At 49.4% G+C, this 15,729-nt stretch overlaps 1 protein-coding gene across 5 annotated transcripts in view; it reads left to right on the forward strand.

Annotated features, from left to right (window-relative positions):
* OPA1 (OPA1 mitochondrial dynamin like GTPase) overlaps window positions 1–15,729 on the forward strand; it is a 49,710-nt gene that overhangs the window by 21,890 nt on the left and 12,091 nt on the right. For all 5 annotated transcript variants that reach the window (XM_033150939.1, XM_033150938.1, XM_033150941.1 and 2 more), the window contains 13 exons: window positions 258–388; window positions 1,890–1,962; window positions 2,090–2,162; window positions 3,956–4,071; window positions 4,935–4,999; window positions 5,415–5,491; window positions 8,249–8,414; window positions 9,284–9,436; window positions 10,300–10,408; window positions 10,666–10,745; window positions 11,515–11,655; window positions 12,932–13,048; window positions 15,045–15,138. In XM_033150939.1, the coding sequence (XP_033006830.1) occupies window positions 258–388; window positions 1,890–1,962; window positions 2,090–2,162; window positions 3,956–4,071; window positions 4,935–4,999; window positions 5,415–5,491; window positions 8,249–8,414; window positions 9,284–9,436; window positions 10,300–10,408; window positions 10,666–10,745; window positions 11,515–11,655; window positions 12,932–13,048; window positions 15,045–15,138 (1,395 nt within the window). The remainder of the gene's footprint in view (window positions 1–257; window positions 389–1,889; window positions 1,963–2,089; window positions 2,163–3,955; window positions 4,072–4,934; window positions 5,000–5,414; window positions 5,492–8,248; window positions 8,415–9,283; window positions 9,437–10,299; window positions 10,409–10,665; window positions 10,746–11,514; window positions 11,656–12,931; window positions 13,049–15,044; window positions 15,139–15,729) is intronic.

The raw sequence follows: 15,729 nt of genomic DNA on the forward strand, positions 1-15,729 counted from the left end.
ACGTGCTTTCGAACTGCTAGGTTGGCAGGAACTGGGACCAAGCAACGGGAGCTCACCCCGTCGCGGGGATTCAAAACTGCCGCCCAAGGCTCAGTGGTTTACACCACATCGCCACCTGCATCCCATGGTCTCTAAGGTGCTACTGGACAATTTTTAAAAATTTATTTCGACTTCAGATGAGTTGTTCAGCTCCTGCCTTGTTGCTGAAAACACTTTGCATGTTCTGCGAGGTTATGGCTAATCTGCTTCATTTCCAGATGGTTCTGTGGACGCCGAGCGCAGCATCGTCACCGACTTGGTCAGCCAAATGGACCCTCAGGGCAAGAGGACAATCTTTGTTCTGACAAAAGTGGACCTCGCCGAGCAAAACGTGGCCAGTCCAAGCAGGGTGAGGAAGAGGAGGGTGTGGAGGAATGATTTTGTCTAGCAGAAGCTGACGGGGCCTCCGGGGAGGGCAAGAAGAGAAACTTCTGCTGGAAGATCCCAAAGGGGCTTCTTATTTTGACCACTTGATTCCCAGAGCTGTTGGGAGTCGTTGGATGGCTTCTGTTCTCAAAGCTGTCAGGTTTGCTCTGCAGGCACTCGGTGACTCTGATTTTTGCTTCCGGATTGATTTGATAGATCAAAAATATTTATAGAAAGGGACTCCAAGGGTCATCTAGTCAAAACTTCTGCAAAGCAGGAATCACAGCTAAAGAACCCGTGAGAGATGGCCCTCCAGCCTCTGTTGAAAAACCTCAAGTGAAGGAGAGTCCACCGCTTTCTGAGGGAGTCCATTCCACTATTGAGCAGCTCTTAATGTCAGAAAGTTCTTCTTAATGATCAGTCGGCATCTCCTCTCCAGTCGTGTTATAATGCTTAATACACAGAATCACAAAGTGGTTTGCATAAAATCATATAAAATAACAATTTAAATTTACTTATATATCACACATAGAATACACCAAAGCAGTGATGCACGAGCCAGAAAGGGCCCCTGTAGACAGATGAGTCTCCGGGAGGTGTTTAAAATCCGCTTCTCTTTCTTCTGCATGGGCTGAGCAGGGGGGGGGGAGGCAGTCCCAGAGGGTTGGGGCCACAACTGAGAAGGCCGGGGTTTTTGTCCAGGCTTTTCTCCGACTGCTGCACCAGGAAAGCTTGCTTTCTGAAGTCAGCAAACTTTTGCGGGCTCCCCCAACCCCCCAGGAGTGTGCATGTGGAACTGTTTCTTTCTTTTTCTTTGATAAAAGCAGTTCTAGCTTATGAGAGAAGTTGCTGCCTGGGAGATGGTCCAACATTTAAACGTTCTCAGGTTTTCTTGTGTGTAAGAGTGTTATAATTGATCCTTTTAAAGAAGAGCCTACTCCTTATTTTTAAAGCACTCTAAGATAAGAGATTTATTTATTGTCATTGTCCGTATATACACAGTATACACAACAACGAAAATCAAACACCCAAAGACCGGATTTACCATACACATTTGCACATATCTCCAACACTCTCATCCTTATTAAAACATAATCTATTAAAACATAACATAATCCAGAGTATAACATAACCTATTAAAAGCATAGCATAACCTAAGATCCTGTCTCATTCCCTACTACTCACTGCTTACTATTACTTACTACTGACCCTGAGATCATTATTAAGTGCAATCAAAGCTCTTGGATAGAAACTATTCAGAAGGCGTGTGGTTCGAGTTTCTGCAGACAGTTAAAGCGTGCATCAGCTCTGGGCTGTTGCAGAGGGTTTTTAAAGCCCCAGAAATTGATTCAGGGCTGGCTTTCATGGGCTTTGCCCCCCCCCCCGGCTGCTCTTTCCTATTTTGTATCTTGTTTCACTGTTTTGAGTAAAGGAAAGCTGAGAATTCCTGCGAGATCAGCTTTGCTGCTTTCCCATTTTCACAGATCCAGCAGATAATTGAAGGCAAGCTCTTCCCAATGAAGGCTCTTGGGTATTTTGCAGTCGTCACAGGAAGAGGTAATCCTAGCTTTGCATTGGGCCTGCGGGTGGGGGCGCAGTGCATATGCTGGACAGTGCTGAGTGTTTTTTCCCCCCTCTCTCTCCCTCTTTCTCCCCCCCCCCCCTCCAACCCGGCTGCCTCTAGGAAATAGCTGCGAAAGTATTGAATCTATTAAAGAGTACGAAGAGGAATTTTTCCAAAACTCCAAACTACTCAAGTATGCCAATATTTGTTCTTGTTTTTGAAGTGCCTCTTGCTGGTTTTAATGCCAGTACAGGCTTTAGGGGGTGGGTTGTGTGAAACATAGGCTGAAATGGTTTATCAAGAAGCAAAGTGTGATCGCCTGAACGGGCCATCCTGAAAGACTTTCCGACTCCACATGACTTCCCTGCTGAGCGGCGGAAGCTTTCGTCACCAAAATGGGGGCCTTTCAGCCCTCAGAAATGTCAAGTGTGGGGTTAATCCTGTGCGAGAGCCCAGTGGAAATAGCCTCGGGAATAATCCAGAAACTCCCAACCTCTGATCTGGAGAAATGCAGCAGTTGTGTGTGACATTCCTGGAGGGATTTGGACCTGATGATAATTCATAGGAAAACCTAACGTGGTTGTATCCAAGCAATGGCTTTGTGTTAACGGGAAGGCTTTTAATGTTTAAAATAATGTTTAATAGATTATTAATAGATTATTTCATTTTAATGTTCTGTTGGAAGCCGCCCAGAGTGGCTGGGGAAACCCAGCCAGATGGGCAGGGTATATGATTGGATACAGGGATGCGGGTGGCACTGTGGTCTAAACCACTGAGCCTAGGGCTTGCCAATCAGAAGGTCGGTGGTTAAAATCCCTGCGACGGGATGAGCTCCCATTGTTTGGTCTCGGCTCCTGCCCACCTAACAGTTCAAAAGCACATCAAGTGCAAGTAGATAAATAGGTACCACTCTGGCGGGAAGGTAAATTGCGTTTCCGTGCACTGCTCTGGTTTGCCAGAAGCGGCTTTGTCATGCTGGCCACATGGCCCGGAAGCTGTGTGCGGACAAACGCCGGCTCCCTCGGCCTATAGAGCGAGATGAGCGCGCAGCCCCAGAGTCGTCCGCGACTGGATCTAATGGTCAGGGGTACCTTTACCTTTACCTTACCATTGGATACAACCCCATGTGAATGGACTCTCCCTTCCTTTAAAGTCCAGCCCTGTGTCAGGTCCTTCTTTGTCTGCTCCTTAGTCCTTGTGCTTTAGGGCTGGAGCTTCATTCTGGCTGAGAAGTTGGCATCCTACCACGGGGCAGTAGCACAGAATGTCTTCTGCGCTCTGCCAGTCACACCCTGTGGTCAGCAGCCCTCCTTTCTCTGGACTGTACGATGAGCCCCAGTTTGGAGCTGCTATGGGGACATGGGGTAGGCATCATCCCCAGCTTTGCACAGTGAAACTGGGGGACTATATGCCCCTTCTCCATGTTGGGGGAACAGCAGGGACCTGGGAGCCACCCATTTGTGGATCCTTGTTTCTGATGTCTCACAAGGTCCTCCTTCCTAAATGAAATTATGCAGTTGCTTGGCTCCAGAGGAAAACCATAGAATTGTAGAGTTGAACACCCATGGATCACAACTACTACTACTACTAATAAATTTATTTCTCCAGCTACTCTGGGAGACTCCCAACAGAATAGTTAATAAATGAATGAATGAATAAATAAATAAATAAATAAATATGTCCAGAAGCACCTTAGAGAACAACTCTATTTTTTTTTAATATATGTTTCTACTGCGTCGGACCAACACGACTACCTACCTGATATAATAATAATAAGGAGATAAAACATCAAACATTAGTGAAATGGGACTGTGGCCTCTGGTGTATTTTGAGGTGTGGGCTACAATGTGATTCTCCCCTCCGCAGCACCACTGCCAGTTCCCCCCTTTCCCCCTGCGTTTGCTTCTTTAATTTTTTTGTTGGGGAAGGTGTTCTCTTGCTCACAAATCCGCCCCAGTGTTTGTGTTGCTGTTGCGTCCTTCGCAGGAACTGCATGCTGAAGGCCCACCAGGTGACCACGCGGAACCTCAGCCTTGCCGTGTCGGACTGTTTTTGGAAAATGGTGCGAGAGTCTGTGGAGCAGCAGGCGGACGCTTTCAAAGGTACCGGTTGCGCTGGCAGATCTTTAGGACGCCTGGGACTGAGGAGTCCGTCTCTTCTCAGGGGCCGGGCCTGTCCTGGTGTCTGATTCCCCTGAATTGCTGGGCCCTCCTGAGGATTCTTACTTGAAATAGCTTTCTGGGCTTAGCCAAAAAAGTTAGAAAGTTAGTCTGTTGTTGTTTTAACTTTTTGAAAGTTTTGAATGGTTGTCATTTATACTTACTGACAATTTTATTTTTTTACCTATTTTGTAAACTGCTTTGAAGTTTGTGTATAAATTATATGCCATCAATAGAAATCCGTGCTCTGCAAACATTTTAAGCTGCGCAGCAGTTTGCAAGTGACACACCGTTGACAGACAGGATCCATGTGTTGGAATGAGCTTGCCTCTCTGTACGAAGGCAAAATGTGTGCTAGGGTGGGTGGGTGGGTTGGAATGGACATGTTTCCCAACCTGGTTCTTTAACATGCCGTGTGCATTGATTGAGTTGGATGAAACATCAGGCGTGGGCATTGTTTCTGCATCCAGAAATACATTGTCTAGACCAGCCCCACATAAGAAGAAAAGCCGAGTTGGATCTCGCCTGCAGAAGAGGATGGGTGAAAACTGACTTTCCAGCCCCCTTCTTTCCCTGGCGTGAAAATGGCGTGGAGGCACCTTCCGTATGCATGGGCTCCAGGCACAGAAAGGGCCCCCCCATCTCATTTTCCACAATCGACGCAGCTCATTCAGTAGGGTCCCCATGGGAGCCTTTGTGGGGCAGGAGTTGGCTGCTGCTGCCCACTCACTTTGGAGGGTGAATCTCTGGCTCCAGATAAACTAGCCATGGATTTAACCTCCCTTCCCCATAATTTCTCCCCATAGCCACCCGCTTTAATCTGGAGACTGAGTGGAAGAATAACTACCCCCGCTTGCGAGAACTTGACCGGGTAAGTCAATTTCCTGGCTGAGAGCCAGAATGGGCCTTGGTCTCCGTCCTCGTTTCAGGGAGCTTTGATGGTAGAGGGTTTGGCCTGCATTTTACCCGGGCTGGGAGCCCCGTATTCCTGTTGATCAGCACTCCTGCATAGCTTTTGTGCTTTTGTCCTGGGATGCACATGGGCCTGTGGGGGCAGGAGGGAGGACTGGACCTGGGAGGGGAATCGGGGCATCTTGAGCAGCTCAGCCAAACATCAGAACCGCTGCTTGAGGGGTCTGTGTTTGAAGGGGGCCACTCAGGGGGCCCCATTCTTGGGCTAGATACCCCCAGGGTCTGAATCCTCACAGCGTTTCCGTGTACGTTCACCTGTCTGACTTATCGCGAGCATCTCAATGGCCACAAATGCCTCTCGTTTCTCTGTCTAGAATGAACTGTTCGAAAAAGCAAAGAACGAAATCCTCGATGAAGTCATAAGCTTGAGCCAGGTGACACCAAAGCACTGGTACGGTAATTAGTCGGAGATTTTTACTTTGCTTCTTCGTTCTGTGCTTGCTTTTTGGTTTATAGAGCAGGTTCTGTGAAGATTAAAATAGGCTGCCCTGCGTTCTCCGTGATCCTGTGATGATGCCATATACCTCAGAAAAGCCCATCTGGGATCCATCCACTCCTTTCTCCCTATAAAACATTTATTGGTTCTGCGTGTCTGACTTTGGCAACCCCTGGCCATTCTGGGGGAGGACTGGCAAGTCTGCAGCTCTCTTAAGAGAAATCCTAGCGTCTGTTGACTGTTCTCCTTCCATGAGTTATAGAAGCCAGCAGAGAGGGGAGAGTCTTTTCTAAATATAGGCAAAAGCAACTCTTTGCAGAAGGCCGTAAATACTCTGCTCTTTACTCAAAAGTGAAGTGGGAGAGTCTGCACCCTGAAAAGTTGGACTTTATGAAAGGCCTCTATTCAGTATGGGAAGCTGTGTCTGTGTGCATCTTTTGCTCAGTTTGGCTTCCTTTGCCGGCCTTTAGGGCAAAGACCAAGCCCAGGACCTGGGGGTGGCTGCACAGCTATATGTGCACGTGCAGCCCCTCCGCCAATTTTACAAGCAGCTACTGCTGGCCCATTGCCCAGTCCTCCTTTGCAGCCTTCAGGGCTGGGGACTGCCAGAAAGTTGACCCTCTTGGATCCCGTTTTAGCAACACAGTGTTTTCTCACTGGAGACTCTTTTCTCCCAGGTAGACAGTTCCCTGTGGAGCGTTTTGTACAATGCCTTTTAGATCCTCCCCTGCCAGATCAGGCCAGGAAGCTTTGATGGATGAACTGAAATGTGTCTCGTTCCGGGAACAGTGTTCGCTGAACGGATTAATTTGCTTTGGGCCAGAGCTTGACGTAAACCATCATTTGGCCAACCATAATAGCAATCCATGCTTTTAGGGGTTTTTTTTTTGGGGGGGTTCATTTTTCTTTAAATTCTTCAGTTCCTTTTAAGTTCTCATAAATAACTCTTACAAGGTTTGAAAACCTGGCTGCCTGCTCTACTTTTAAAGAGCAGAGCAAGTCTGAACCCATCTGGGCTCACTTGGCAATTTTGAAGGGAGACACTCTCCGTAGCAATCAATTAAAGGCTGGAGTTTAGCTGGCCTTACTAAGAAGCAACGGAAGGAGCAAAAAGGGTTTCCAGTGATCCTGCTGGATGATCCTCACAATCACAGAAGAGGAGTGCTGGGATCTGCTCCTGCCCAAGGCTTGGGTGCTGCTGCTGCTTGCCTTGGGAAGTAAGCTGCAGTCAAGCTGCTTTTCACCAGGCTACGCTCTCATCCATTTGCTCCATGCAGTATAGTACAGTGGCGTCTCATGTGAGGTACTGTAGATTATGAGAAAGCTAGAGCGATAATCCGCCAACAAATGTGGGATGTGGAACTGCATTTCACGTGAGTGAGATTGAATAAACCAGCAATAAAAGATAATGGGAGAGGGTTCACCTCAGCAATGTATCTGTCAAAATTACAAATACCTAAATACAGACAAAACAAAATAAAAAATAAAAAATTCCTTCCAGTAGCACCTTAGAGACCAACTAAGCTTGTTCTTGGTATGAGCTTTCGTGTGCATGCACACTTCTTCAGATACACTGAAACAGAAGTCACCAGACCCTAACTGACTTCTGTTTCAGTGTATCTGAAGAAGTGTGCATGCACACGAAAGCTCATACCAAGAACAAACTTAGTTGGTCTCTAAGGTGCTACTGGAAGGAATTTCTTTATTTTGTTTTGACTATGGCAGACCAACACGGCTACCTACCTGTAACTAAATACAGACAGTCGTTTACCCTCGCTAAATTCAGCGTGCTGCCATCTGCCTTGTTGCAGGGCAGATTCGAGGGTAAACCATATGCGGAACGAGTCTGCCCCGCGGCTTGATGGAGGTGGAAACTGTCTCTCCTGTCTTGTTATGCTGTCGTTTCTACGGGGATATACCTTCGGTGCTTATCATCCCTGCTAAACAAAAATCTCCAAACGGGTCTGAACTTCAGTGCCTAAAATCCCTGGGAGAGGACAAGGATCCAGAGATCGCGCTGAGGGTGGCCAAATTCTGTGCGACTGCCATAAAACTGAGGGAACAAGCTGTGCTGCCATAATGACTAAGGCCTTGAATGACAATTTTATGTTATATTTTAGTGATTAAGATTTAACTTACATATTTTTAACGGCTGCTATATCTGTACTTCCCCTGTTATTGCAAATTCAAATGTATCCCTATTGTGTTTTATGACTTCCCTGATACTGTATGTGAGCTGGAACTGGTCTGTGACCGAAATTAATAAATCCAATTCAATTCATGTGAGGGTTCAGTTCCAAGGGTTGTGTGCAGTGCTTTTTTCTGGGGGTGTGCAATACCCAACATCTCTTTTTCTAGAGGTACCGGCAGATTTTTGTGAACTGGGTGTGCGTGTAAACAAAAATGCCCATACTCAGACCCCTGGAACCGAATTCCCGCTTGCAGAGCAATTTAAAAAACCGCTCAGCCACACATATACTAGAACCAAATGAACACAGAAAAGCAAAAGCACGGACCTCAGCACTGAGCAAGTCCAGAAGTGCTGAAAGCTCTGCAACGTCGCAGCCTCTCCCGCTACTTGCTGGTCTCCCTTGTGGGGGCTTGGGGAGGGGGGAGTCTCTCCTGGGGAACAAACCTCTTTTTGCCACTGGGTCTCTCTCTGGGCCATCTGGGGGGATGCAAAGTGACCTCTGGCTGTCCCCCCCCCCTTAGGGAGGAGATCCTTCAGAAGAGCTTGTGGGACAGGGTCTCGACACACGTGATAGAAAACATCTACCTCCCGGCAGCACAAACCACAAACTCGGGCACCTTCAACACCACGGTGGACATCAAGCTGAAGCAGTGGACAGACAAACAGCTGCCCAACAAGGCCGTGGAGGTGAGACCTTTGGGGGTTGACGTGTGCAAGCGGAGGGTGCCACGCCTGAGCCGCTGCCTCTGTCCCCGCAAAGGGACAGACGGAACGGCACACGAAACAAGTCTGCTCTTTGGAGGGGGGCTGCCCGTCTCCCCACCCCCCAGTTCTCATAGATCAGGCTTCCTCAACCTCGGCCCTCCAGATGTTTTGAGACTACAATTCCCATCATCCCTGACCACTGGTCCTGCTAGCTAGGGATCATGGGAGTTGTAGGCCAAAAACATCTGGAGGACCGAGTTTGAGGAAGCCTGTCATAGATTCATTTTAGGGTTGCACAAAGGATTGTCCACAACGGCAAGTGCATGAAGGCTGGGCATGTCCTTGGAGCAGATTCACAGGTGTACGCCTCTTTGCAGAACTCTGCAGCTGGTTAGTTCAAGTCCGCTGGGAAATCCATTCACACTGCTCCGCTTTCTTGGAGCTCTGCAGTCTCAATGAGCCCCGTGTGGCTGAAGGTTTCTTCTTGACGCCCTCCCCCTGGTGTCCTGCTTGCGGGATTCCCACTGCAGGCATCGGGTGGGCCATTGGGGGGGGGCAGGATGCTAGTCTGGTTTAGCAGGGCTCTTCTGGTGTCTCCAGTTCAACCTTTTACTTCCCTCACGGAAGTGGCTCTGTTGGTTATCATTCCGTGTTGGGCATGTTCAGTGTCAGGGCACAGGGGTTCCCCCCCCCCGCCCCCCTGTTATTGCACGGGGCAGGTGAGTTGATGTGTTTGATGCGAGTCGGTTTTCGCATATCGTGTTAGATCTGCTTCCCTTGCCTGAGCCCAGTCTGGTACCTCCAGCGTTGAGCCGCTTCTCAAGGCCGGACTCTTGTTTCCAAATCTGCAGGTTGCCTGGGAGACCCTCCAGGAGGAGTTTGCTCGCTTCATGACGGAAGAGAAGGGCAAAGAGCACGACGACATCTTTGACAAACTGAAACAAGCTGTGAAGGATGAGAGCATCAAACGCCACAAGTGGAACGAGAGAGCCGAGGACAGCCTGGTGGGGCCTTAATCCTTTCCCTTAATAGATTTCCGTGGCACAGAAGAAACGAATCCCTCTCTCTTTTGACAAGGCTTTGTTTGCGCTTTTCTGGTTTTAAAAGGTTGTCTCTTTATGCACGGACGAAGGAGTCGCCAGAGCCTTTCTTTGGTTGGCGGGGCGTCCATTGGTGGCGTTTGCATCACTGCTTAGAAATTTGTTCATTGACTTGATTAATTAAATCCCTATCATTACCCAGATACACATGTGAAGGTTGGGGGGGGGGGACAGAAATATTGGATGAAAACCCAGAAAAAGTGGAAAGTGGGGGGAATGTTTTCCCCTCAATTTTGTTGTTGTTCTTTTCTGGCCTTCACATCTCTATACCCAAAATGCTGTAGTGACGCTCAGCCAAGCGTTAGAATGTCTTTTTTGGGGGGGTATTCAGTCTGACTAAGGCAACAAATGTGTAACCCCTCTACTCCTGATCTTCACACAGAGGCTGTGCGCATAGAGGTGCTCTCCCTCTTACATGTGTTTTGCCCTCATGGGGTCAAACAAAATACCTGAATAAGGCTGAATCCATTTCGCTGTCCGTCATAACTCCAAGCTTGTCCTTCCCAGAAAGCTGGCGGCAAAGAGAGGGATCTGAAATCAGATCACAGGGACTCCCTTTTCCCTGCTCTGCTGCCACTTGCAGTGAGATCACTTGAGCTGGCCTGGAGCATGTCAGCTCTTACAGCAGCTTTGCTTTGAGAATTCTTGAGGAACAAGCGTCTGAATTATCTGGTGCTTTTGCTGCACATGTGGATGCTGGGTTGCTTTAAGGGGGAGAAAAAGCAGAGCCTGTTTGGTGACCTAACGGCTGCCCTGTGCTTTGGCAGAGAGTGATCCAGCACAATGCCCTAGAGGACCGCTCCATCTCGGACAAGCAGCAGTGGGACGCAGCGATTCAGTTCATGGAGGAGACCCTGCACAGCCGCCTGAAAGACAGTGAGTGCCTCTCTCCCCTTGGCTGCCTTTCTCTGGAGCTGAGCTTTTGCCGCTGGACGCTGCCATTAAACCCTCCTGGTTGCCCCTTGGTCAGGTCGCTGTTGTCTCTTCTGCCCTGACCTGTCCTGCTCCTCCCTTTGCAGGCAGTCCAGATTGCTTCTTATTAAATCAGTGGTGGCTCACCATGAGAGGGAGGGAGAGAAAATCACAGTGTGGTGTTATGTACTCAATGTTTTGCTCTTTGTGTTCTTGTCCAGCTGAATCAGTCATTGAAGACATGGTGGGCCCAGATTGGAAGAAAAGGTGGCTCTACTGGGTGGGGCGCACCAAAGAACAGGTAAAAAGCTGTCCAGGTGTTGCCCTGGGATTCTCTGGCTCAGCCCAGATGCAATAAAGTTAGCTGAAATGGAAAAGCCTGATCAAAACATGGGAGGAGAGAGCACTTGCTCTGCAATTCCTGGGTCTGCAGGTGGTTTTCCGGAGAACCTGAGTGACCTCAAGGCCACACCTCTCAGGGGCAGCCTGCCACCTGGTCTCTCGTTGCAGTTGCTATTTGTGCTAATTTCCCCCAAGATAGAAATACATATTCCCTGTATGTGAAGTCCTGGTGCCATTGAAGCATCATGGTAACCAAAATGGGGGAGGGTGTTTAGATGAAGAGGCCCTGAGATCACACCCACCCACCCTCTTGACTATACAGTCTCAGCCTATTTAACTATTTTATTTATTTACTTAGAGTATTTCTATACCCTTTCTAGGGAAGGGCTCCTGGTGGGAGCTCTGCTGTTGTGAAACCCCCCACCCTGAGACTGACTAAAGTTAAGGCTTCCATGTTTTCAGAAGCTTTTGGAGGCCCTTGTCTTGGACCGGCTTATTGGGTTGGGGGGGGGTGAGTCAGGAGCAAGGAGGAGAGAAGCTGGAAACATTCTGTCCCTGCTTTTGTGCTTATAACTTTGCACAGCTTTTGTGCCTTGGCTAGGTGTTATCTTTTGGGAGACTTAAACATGCAAGGTGTACCAGAATCCTGCTTTCATTTTTTCCCACTCCGCTTAGCGTAAGAGGGAGCCTTTTTTTTTTTTAAGCAATTGCATTTCTTTTGTTTTAAGACCATCCGCAACGAAACAAAAAATGAACTTGAGAAGATGATAAAATGCAACGAAGAGCATCCGGCTTACCTTGCAAACGACGAGGTCACCACCGTCCGGAAGAACCTGGAGGCCCGAGGGGTGGCCGTGGACCCCTGCTTGGTAAGGCAGCAGCACAAGCTCTGCCAGCTCCTTTCAATTCCAGTAACAGGGAAAAGCTGGGCTCTGAATATGGAGACCATAATCGGCTGTGAACACTCCCAGCAAGGCTCGTTGCGAATGTTTGCTGTTCTGCCAAAATGGCTGGTTGCTTTTCGGGAAGTTAAGCTCCCAGACATTCTTGGGGAGGTCAGAGTATGTGGAGGTGTGTATGATGGTCGTAATAAGGGGAAAGGCTTAGCAGAAGTGCCATGCCTTCCTTCCTTCCTTCCCTCCCTCCCTCCTGAGTGAGACGTTGGCGTCAAAAGCCGTTCTTGGGCTACTCGGAGGGAGTGCAGTTCAAAGCATGTTGGTTTTGGACATGGGGGATTCAGATTCTCTACCCAAGATTTCCCACTTACTTCCACATTTTGGTAAGCAGCTTGAGCAATGAACAGAGAAGTCAGACCAATTGGTCCATGCAGCTCAGTGTTGTCTGTGCTGACTGACAGCGACCCTCCAGTATTTTGGACAGGAGTCTGTTCTAGCCCTGTCTGGAGAGGCTGCCAGGGACTGGACCTGGGTCCTTCTGCATGCCGAGCAACTGCTGCATCACTGAGCTGTAACCCTTTCCTAAATTCCCAGACCTGTGAGGATGCAATTAGATGAAGACGGTGTTTGAGTGGAAGAAGCTGAATCCTGATAGATCGGGGTCGGCAAGGTTTACCTTGCCTGGGCCGGTTCACTCCTGCGAAGATCACTCCATGGGTTGGATTCGGTCTGCGTAGACGTGATTTTCAGCGTCTGCGCAGACGCGATTTCCAGCACTGTGGAAGCGAGTCCCCGCTCCGCGCTGTGCCAGTTTAGCGCAGCATGCAGGGACTCGCAGAGTGGGTGGCTCATTTCATGGGCCGTTTAAGCGACCCCTGTGCGCCGCTTATGGCCCATGGGCCACAGGTTGCCGACCCCTGTGCTAGATGCTGCTTTAGATGTGATTCAGGAGAGCATGTATCTTTCACGCTCTTGGTTTGCAGGAGCACTTTCCCCATAGGGAATAGGCGGCTGCTGGACAGGTTTAAGTAAAAACAGCAACCCCCCAAACAGAACCTGGTGCTTTTGCTCCCCCACATCCATATGAGCCAGCAGGGCCCCTTCTGCTGACAGCCCAGCTTCTCAGCTGCTTGCGAAGGCTGAGCTTTCTTCTGAGCGCCGCGCCACATCTGCCGGCCGGCACGTGCTCCGGGGCCGTCCAGATTTGGGTCAACGATAACCAGATGTTTCTCTCTCCCTTTGGTCCCAGATTAAAGACACCTGGCACCAGGTTTACAGGCGGCATTTCTTGAAGAAGGCCCTGGGCCACTGCAACCTCTGCCGGAGAGGCTTTTATTACTACCAGAGGCATTTTGTGGACTCTGAGGTAAGTGGAAGAACTTGCGGGTTACGAGCGCTTGGGGAACAGCCGCTGCCCTCCCCTGATGTCTGGCCAGGAAAGGCAAGGGTTCTCACTCAGCCCCCACCCCCAGTCTCTCTCTCTCTCTCTCTCTCTCTCTCTCTCTCTCTCTCTCTCTCTCTCTCTCTCTGATATTTTTGGAACACTCCACTAGGTGGTAGTCTTGGGATGAGCATCTGGTCCCTGCGTCTTTTGCTCTTCCATGGGGCTGCCCCTCACAACAAAGAGGGCTGGCTCTATAGCTGGGATTGAGCGCCCCCCCCCATATCTCCTTTCTGCAGCAGTAGAGGGGCCAAGAAGCAACCAAGGCAGATCCTTGTTGTTTGGGAGAAGAAGAGGGAGGACTTCAAGGGTTGGACTTTTAAATAGCATTTTGCACGCCAGAGAAGAAGTGGTTTTTGTCAGTGCCGATGAACTGGAGTTCTTGCAGACACTTGGCATTTTCCTTTCAGCTGCTCCTTTGCATCTCTGGTTCTGATACAGTGTGTGCCCTCCCACTGTTTCCACGACTCCCTTGTGAACTTGTAGAGTTGGAAGGTGCCCCCCAAAGGTCGTCTCGTCCGACCCCTGGCCCCCAGCCCCCTGCAATGCAGGAATCGCAGGTGAAGGATCCCTGACAGACGGCCACCCTTGATGGTCTAGCAGGGTGATGCTTCGCAGCCTTAGTTCCCCCCTCAGTCATATGGACATAGAAAATGCTGAGCCACCAGCTGGCTGAAGCAGGACATTTTGCGTTCGATGCCAGTTTGTGGTGTTAGATAGGATCCTGCATTCCACTGGCTGTAAGCAAGGCACTCACTGAGGCTGCTTACAGACACCACAGCTCTTTCCTCTTTTCCTACTGGAAATCAAAGGGGCCTTGGTAAATCTTACCAGGCTTGAGGTCTCCACTGGCAGAAGCTTAGCGGCTTGGGTAGGTGAGGAACATGAGGGTTAGGGTCGCCTTGCAGGGCAGCCCCCGGGCCATGAGATGCCCTCTGCCCTGGGAGATCCAGGGAGATTATGCCCCTCTGTGCCTTTTGGGTGCCCCTTTTAATGCTTCAAGGGACGCGGGTGGCGATGTGGTCTAAACCACTGAGCCTAGGGCTTGCCAATCGGAAAGTCGGCAGTTTGAATCCCCACGACGGGGTGAGCTCCCGTTGCTCGGTCCCTGCTCCTGCCCACCTAGCACTTCGAAAGCACGGCAAAAAAGTGCAAGTAGATAAATAGGTACCACTCCGGCAGGAAGGTAAACGGCGTTTACGTGCGCTTCTCTGGTTTCGCCAGAAGCTGCTTAGTCATGCTGGCCACATGACCTGGAAAAACTGTCTGCGGACAAATGTCGGCTCCCTCGGCCTATAAAGTGAGATGAGTGCCACAACACCAGAGTCGTTTGCAACTGGACTTAACGGTCAGGGGTCCTTTACCTTTTTTAAATGCTTCACAGCTAACCTGCGCTTCCTTGAATAACCAGTGCCCGTTTCCCTGTTACCAAGGTTTCAGTGCCCTTTGTCTTCTGTTGGATTTGCTTGTTCATATTTGATTTTAAAAAACATTTATATGCCACTTTTCTTTTTTAAAAACTTCTATACAGCTTCACATTCTGAAACTGCATTTGAAGAGCCATTCCAGTGTAGCACCGTAAAACAGTGATACGTCTTGCACTGACAGCTGGGTGGGGGCAGGCAGCATCACTGATCAGTTCTGGCATGACTGCCCAAGGATTGTTTTCAGATGCTTTAGGTGGTCTTGCAATAAGCACGGAAAAGTTTGAGCACGTAATAATCACAGAAAGGTACCCAGCCAGCATTGCTGGCTGCTGCTGGGCCAAATCGCAGGTCCCGGTTTTCGCTTACCAAACCTTTTTTTGGCTTGGATTGAGAAGAAGTGATGAATGAAGCCACAGGAGATGGCCATGTGGCCTAGTGAGTGGGTGCTTTGCTGCTTCCCTGATGCTCCCTTGTTCCTCACCGTGTGGTTCCAGCTCGAGTGCAACGATGTGGTCCTGTTCTGGCGGATTCAGCGGATGCTGGGCATCACGGCCAACACCTTGAGGCAGCAGCTGACCAACACGGAAGGTGAGAGGCCTGCGGAGGCTGCCCTGCTGGGCCACTCGCCCCAGCCTGCTTGGGCCGGCCCCATGCTGCAAGCTCATCCTTAGTTTGCTGGGAGCCTGGCTGGATGCTGGCGGTGCCGTTGGCCTCCTGGACTCCGGCTGGGCAGGCAGTTTTGGCCCTGTCCAAAGCCTCCTTTTCCTCCCCATCAACATTTTTTGTTTCAGGAAGTTTTTAATGTTTTCCTGTGCATTTTTGTTGGAAGCCGCCCAGAGCGGCTGGGGCAACCTAGTCAGATGGATGGGATTTAAGAAATGTCATTATTATTGTTGTTGTTATCATCATCATCATCATCATCATTATTAAAAACAATACCGAGCATAAGGTTTGTCAATACAGTCAAACTGGATGGGATCACAATGGAGACTGAAAGTAAGCAGTGGGAAAAATTATATCAGGTCCACCATACAGTGGTACCTTGGTTTACGACCTTAATCCATTCCGGAAGTCCGTTCTTAAACCAAAGCGTTCTTAAACCAAGCTGCGCTTCCCCATAGCAACAGGGGATTCAATTTACAAATGGAATACACTCCATAGGAAGCGGAACATGTTCTT

This window comes from Lacerta agilis, chromosome 5 (assembly GCF_009819535.1).
Source record: "Lacerta agilis isolate rLacAgi1 chromosome 5, rLacAgi1.pri, whole genome shotgun sequence".
Classification (NCBI taxonomy): domain Eukaryota; kingdom Metazoa; phylum Chordata; class Lepidosauria; order Squamata; family Lacertidae; genus Lacerta; species Lacerta agilis.